The 6,191-nt window shown below is 37.8% G+C and overlaps 1 protein-coding gene across 1 annotated transcript; it reads right to left on the bottom strand.

Moving 5' to 3' along the window:
- Positions 1-1,381: 1,381 nt before the first annotated feature.
- Positions 1,382-2,520, bottom strand: CEP19 (centrosomal protein 19). The gene is made up of 2 exons (XM_007957106.2): positions 2,385-2,520; positions 1,382-1,743 (listed from the first exon to the last, which is right to left on the bottom strand). The coding sequence occupies exons 1-2, from the start codon at positions 2,512-2,514 to the stop codon at positions 1,382-1,384; spliced, it is 492 nt and encodes a 163-aa protein (XP_007955297.2). The 5' UTR covers positions 2,515-2,520.
- Between the last annotated feature and the right edge of the window lie 3,671 nt (positions 2,521-6,191).

The following is a 6,191-nucleotide window of genomic DNA, read 5'->3' as shown; positions in this document are numbered from 1 at the left end:
AATGAATAAACCTCTATGGAGGACAACCTAGCAGTATCTATTAAAATTTAAAATGCATCTTCCAAGACTCAGCAATTCCCCTCTAGGCATGTATCCTGTAGATATTCTTGCCCGTTTGCAAATCAAAGAATGTACAAGGTTACTTGCTGTAGTAGTGAAAGGGGACAACAACTAAAGTCAACTTTTAAAATAATCATTTATTTTACAATGGAATACTACGTAGATATGGAAGAATCTCTAGTTCTGAAAATTCTTTTGCTACTTTTGGCAAATATATGTATAGAATATGTTCATCTTAAGTCCCTAGTGATGTCCAATTAAATGATCCCTTTAATCCTTTTAATGGGGCTTTTAATGGTAAAGAGAGTGGGATGGACAGGTAGAAAGAGTGAATAATCAAGTTTTATTTAAGGAATATTAATTTCCTTGCAAAGAACATAAAATTTCTACTAATTAAATAATACTCTAGTAAGAAGAAAGATGTATCTGTGCACACATAACCTTGTTAAGCAAAGTTTTAACAAGGATCTCCCTTTGTAGATCCAAATTCATGAATAGGTCTAAACTGGCAGTACCTATTGATTCAGGTGGATTTCCCATTTTACAAACAAGCCTCTTGTTTATGGGAAGAAGTTCAGGGTTTCAGAATACCATTAGTACATATTCCCTGAAACCTGATGGGGAAGAAACCCTACTGCCCATCAAGTGACATCCTCTTGCAGCTGCAGGACATCTTGCAAGGGCACTCTACTCCAGAGCAAATATACATAAAACAAGTTAAATACTTATAAAAACATAATGCATACAGGCTAATTCCCTGATAACCATATATGCTCTCCAATCTTGTCAAACTGTAATTTGCTTCCTGTTCTACAAATAAAACTCTCAATTTCCTGTCTCTTTACTACTGACCTCCTCTCTGTCTCCAGTTTCTTTCATCTGGAATCTTACGCAGGCTTCTACCTAATTACCATTTCAAGCATCAGGCAAAGTCCCATCTCTCCCACTAAAGGACAAAGTCTTCCCTGACTACTCAACAGTGATCTAAGTTCTGACCCTCTTTGGCATATAACTATCTTTATCAAGCACTGGACTCTAATCTTTTTGCTGCCTGATATTGTTAGTTTTTTTTTTACAAGTTTTTGACTTATCTTCCAATTTGATTAGAGGCTCATTAAAAACAAGTCCCAATATAGTTTTTCTCTTCTGCATGCACCTACATAGTAGATGCTCTCATTGTCCTGGTTTTGAAAAGTAACATGGTCAATCCAATTATGACCCAGAATGTGCATTCTTTACAGGTTTTGCTATAACCAATCTATATTCTTTATATAAACATGGGAGTTTCTGCCAATCCAATAAATTCCATGAGCATTTAGTATCAGAATTCATCAGCTGACTCTGTGTCCCAGCCACAGGATTGTAGTTGTTCATCCTGTGGGAACTCAACTTCAACGTCATAAACAAAATTTGGATCATCCTTCTTCTTCTGATTTTTCTCAAAAAGTTCATCCATGATGCTCTTCCTTTTAGCAAGTTCCCTGTCATCTAGTTTGTTCAGGTCTTCCTCAGGATCAATGGTTCTTTCCCGCTGAATTTGTTCCATTGTTTCTGCCAAACTCTGCCCCTGCAAGTTACCTCGTAAAAAACCAAATAACTTCTCTAGCTGCTTCAGAGATACTTGTTCCAGGTAACTCTTGTGTCGTGGATTATTCTTTAGTTGCTCAGCTGCTCTACTGCAGTCTAGGAGGGAACAAAAAACAACAGCTATATACTCCATACATCATAAACTGTTGATGCACCACAAACTACTGCAAAATAGAACAAACGCTCAGAACCCTGAAGGCGTTATCTGCCATTATAGCCAAGAACCTAACAGGCTTTATTGGAAATGAATTATACTGCAGAACTATTCCTTTATATTGAGCCTTGAATTGGGTAGGGGAAGAGAGGGAAGTGTGTTTGATTGTCTTAACTTAAAATAGCTTTGTGGAGATGGTAAACATTTTCAATTAGAGAAAATGTCTGAGAAGAAAAAGTTATGACAGCTTTTAGACAGTAGTACTGATACTAACAAAATATGAAGACTATAAATGAAAGGAAAGTAGTAGTATTAAATAATGCAATCTCATTTAACCCATACAACAATACTGAGAGGGTAGAATTATCAATCCCCTTTTACAGATTAGGAAATTGATGATCATTGAAAGTAAGCAATTAGCAAGGGTCATACATGTAGTCCCTGATAGAACAATAATGTGAATGAACCTAGGTCTGTCTAATTCTGAAGACATGCCGCTTCATTTCATGAGACTCCAATTTTTTATATATTAAGAGATGTAGAGAATATTTAAGATAGGAGGCAAGACAAAAAAACAAGATACCTGAAAACTTTGAAAAGTTTCGAACTGGCATGATACGCTGACGACTTTTCCCCTTGATTTCACCCTCATAGATTAGGATAATAGCTGGAGGCTGGAATCTAATTCCACATTTCTTGGCAGTATACATCATTCCTACATGTACGGAAATTAAGAGGAAATGTGATAAAAACATGTTAGTCTCATAATAACTTCCTGCTAAAGGGGAAAAAGGAGCTCTGGTAGCATAGTGGCTAAAGCACTTGACTGCTAACCAGAAGGCTGGCGGTTCAAACCCACCAGCCACTCCTTGGAAGGAAGGTTGGGCAATCCTACTTCCGTAGTGATACTGCCTCGGAAACCCAAGGAGGGGTCACTATGAGTTGGGGCCAACTCGATGGCACATAACAACAACAACAACAACAAAGGGGAAAAAAAAAATTCAATTATAGCTCAACTAGGTGTTGGATAAAACTTACACCCCAGCCCCTCCCCACTTTGTCCTCTGCAGTGACCAAGGAAGCTTCATACTTCTGGGGCTGCCCTGAAAGCTCTGTTTGGCCTGGGCTATCCTCAGTCTGTTGACTCTAAAAATCTCTGGCTCATTCAGGGTGTAGGTTTCACACATGAGCTGGGAATGCAATTCAGTTTGGGCCTCTTACTACACTTTTACCAATGATTGTCTCTGAACCCCTAAGTCAGCCCAAAAATTCACCTAAAGGGTCTTTTTAATTTACCAATTAGCAATTGTGTACTAGGCATCTTCTATATCAGGGTACTGTGAGTAGTCATCTTAAACATGTCCTTAGAGGTTCACCAGATCAGATCTGACTCCCTTATCTCTTCCCAGTCATTTCATTCAACAAGTTTTTAATAATTATTTTTTTAATTAGCTGTCTTCCCTTCTCATCTATAAGTTCCATGAGGGCAGGGCATTTATCTATTATTCACCACTATATCACAGCATAGTACCTGGAACATAATAGGCACTCCATACATACCTGTTTAATGCAATGTATTAATATAAGACCCAGCCTCTGTACATCCTCTAAGTGTTTATAGTCAGTAAGCCTGATGAAAAAGGCAGATCTGGTTTGGAACTGGCCTCTATGTATATGAGACAATAATGTTTATGCAGCTTTTACTTCAGCTTATTTGTCTCACTATATGCTACTTTCTCAGTTCCCAGAAAGCACAGTTATTGCAGGCTAATACTTGTAATTTCCTCTTTCCTTCTCTACCCTCAATACCAAAATACACTTCATTATTGGGACTACTTTAGCTGGGACTATGATATTATCAGGAAGATTTGCAAATGTCAAGAAACCTTGAAGTAAAGTGGCATATGATGTTGATACCTTCATAAATTCAGTTCTGTTAGAGAATCACTATTGAAACAGTTTTAAAAACTACTTCAATAACAATAATTCACCTATGTTCATTGTAGAAAACTGGGGTGAGAAACATATAAAACAATCACCTTTAACTCCTTCTAGTCTTTTTTCTAGGCATACAGTTTCATCTTTTAAAACTGTGGTATGTTTTTATATTATAAATACTATTTCCAGCCTCTTACATTTAATAATCTATGCGATTAGTTTCTTGTCATTAAACATTTTACTAAAATTCATTTTTTTATGTAACTGTGTAATGTTTCATCCAAGGAGTCTTGCTGGTGTGGTGGTCAACTGAAAGGGTAGCAGTTAGAACTCACCAGCAGCTCTGTGAGAGAAAAGACCTGGAGATCTGCTCCCATAAACATTATAAGCCTAGGACCCTATGGGGCAGTTCCACTCCACCATATAGGGTTGCTATCAGTAGGAAGCAACTCAATAATGCACAACAAAAACAACAACAGTGTTTTGTCTTATAGATATACCATAAATATAAAATAAAAACAAAAACAGTACCAGTTGTAATCAAGTCAAATCCAACTCACAGTGACCCAACGTATGTCAGAATAGAACTGCGTGCTCCATAGGATTTTCAATGGCTGATTTTTCAGAAGTAGATCACTTCCTGGTAGGCTCAAGCCTCCAACCTTTTGGTTAGCAGCAGAGTGTGTTAGCCATTTGCACATGCCTTAGATATACATGTTGTTGTCAGCTGTCATCAAGCTGAGTCTGACCACAGCGACCCCAAGTGTGCCAAGCAGAAGTGTGTTCCAATGAGTTTTCAAGGCTGTGACCTTTCAGAAGTAGATCATCAAGTCTGTCTTATGAGAAGCCTCTGGGTGGACCAGAAACTCAGACCTTTCAGTTTGCAGTAGAGTACATTAACTATTTGTGTCACTCAGGCACTCCACGAGTGTATCATAAACTTGACCTGTTGCTGTTGACTTGATTCCAACTCATAGTGACCTTACAGAACAGAGTAGAACTGCCCCATAGGGTTTCCAAGGCTGTAAACTTGACAGAAACTGACTGCCACATCTTTTTCTTGCAAAGCAACTGGGGGTTTGAACCACCAATTTCTTGGTTAGCAGCTGAGTGCTTAATCACTGCGCCACCATACCCCCTCAAATGTATCATAAAACCAAAACCAAACTCATTGTCATCAAGTCAATTTTGACTCATAGTGACCTGGGAATTTTCACAGTTAGTAAATTTGCTTTTTCAAAATATTGGGCTCTGTTTCTGATCTGATGCAATGATCATACGTACCTAGCAAGGCCATTTCCCTTTCTTCTTTTTTTTTTTGTCCTACAAATACTAATTGTCACTAAGATTTGGTTTGTTAATAAGCTTTCCTAGGAGAAACAACATAAACTCCAAACACTTAAAATGACTAAGCTCATGAATGGCGACATACAATTGATACTCAATAATACAGGGCTTCATTTGACTGCTAACCAGAAGTCTGGTGGTTCAAACCCACCAGCCACTCCTCAAAAGGAAGGCTAGGCAATCTACTTCTGTAGTGATACCACCTGGGAAATCCAAGGAGGGATCACTGTGAGTTGGATCCAACTCGACAGCCGTGGGTTTGGTTTTTGGTTTAATGCAGGGCTTTTTGTTCTTTTGACTACAGATTTATCTTTTTTAAATTTAATCTTTATGGAGTAATGCTTTGGGGACCTCCATTTGCTGATGTGGCATGACTCAAAATGGGAAGAAACAGCTGCAAACATACATTAATAATCACAACATGAAAGGTATAAAGTATGAACCTAAGAAAATTGGAAGTTATCAAAAATGAAATGGAACACATAAAGATCAGTATCGTAGGCATTAGTGAGTTAAAATGGACTGGTTTTGGTCATTCTGAATCAGACAATGCCAGGAATGACAAACTGAAGAGAAACAGCATGCCATTCTTTGTCACAAAGAATGTTTCAAAATCTATCCTGACAGTGCTGTCAGTGATAGGATAGTGTACATAAGCCTACAAGGAAGACCAGTTAATACTACTATTATTCAAATTTACACACCAACTACCAAAGCCAAAGCCAAGGAAATTGAAGATTTCTACCAACTTCTGCAGTCTGAAATTGACCAAACATTTAATCATGATGTATTGATTATTACTGGTGATTGGAATGCAAAAGCTGGAAACAAGAATCACCAGTAGTTGGAAAATATGGTCTTGGCGATAGAAATGATGCCAGAGATTGTATGATAGAATTTTACAAGACCAACAACTTATTCATTGTAAATACCTTTTTCAACAACATAAACAGTGACTATACATGTGGACTTCACCAGATGGAATACACAGGAATCAGACAGACTACCTCTGTGGCAAGAGGCGATGGAGAAGCTCAATATCTTCAGCCAAAACAAAACCAGGAGCTGACTGTGGAACAGACCATCAATTGTTCATATGTAAGTT

This window comes from Orycteropus afer, unplaced genomic scaffold (assembly GCF_000298275.1).
Source record: "Orycteropus afer afer isolate SDZICR_OR568_19922 unplaced genomic scaffold, OryAfe1.0 scaffold00703, whole genome shotgun sequence".
Taxonomy (NCBI): domain Eukaryota; kingdom Metazoa; phylum Chordata; class Mammalia; order Tubulidentata; family Orycteropodidae; genus Orycteropus; species Orycteropus afer.
The sequence above is the reverse complement of the archived record's forward strand: the minus strand, read 5'-3'. Positions and strand labels throughout refer to the sequence as shown.

Coding starts and splice junctions, on each gene's coding strand:
- CEP19 (XM_007957106.2), bottom strand. CDS start 2,514: ATGATGTATACTGCCAAGAAATGTGGAATTAGATTCCAGCCTCCAGCT. Junction 1,744..2,384: donor AAACTTTTCAAAGTTTTCAG/GTATCTTGTTTT, acceptor GTTCCCTCCTAG/ACTGCAGTAGAGCAGCTGAG.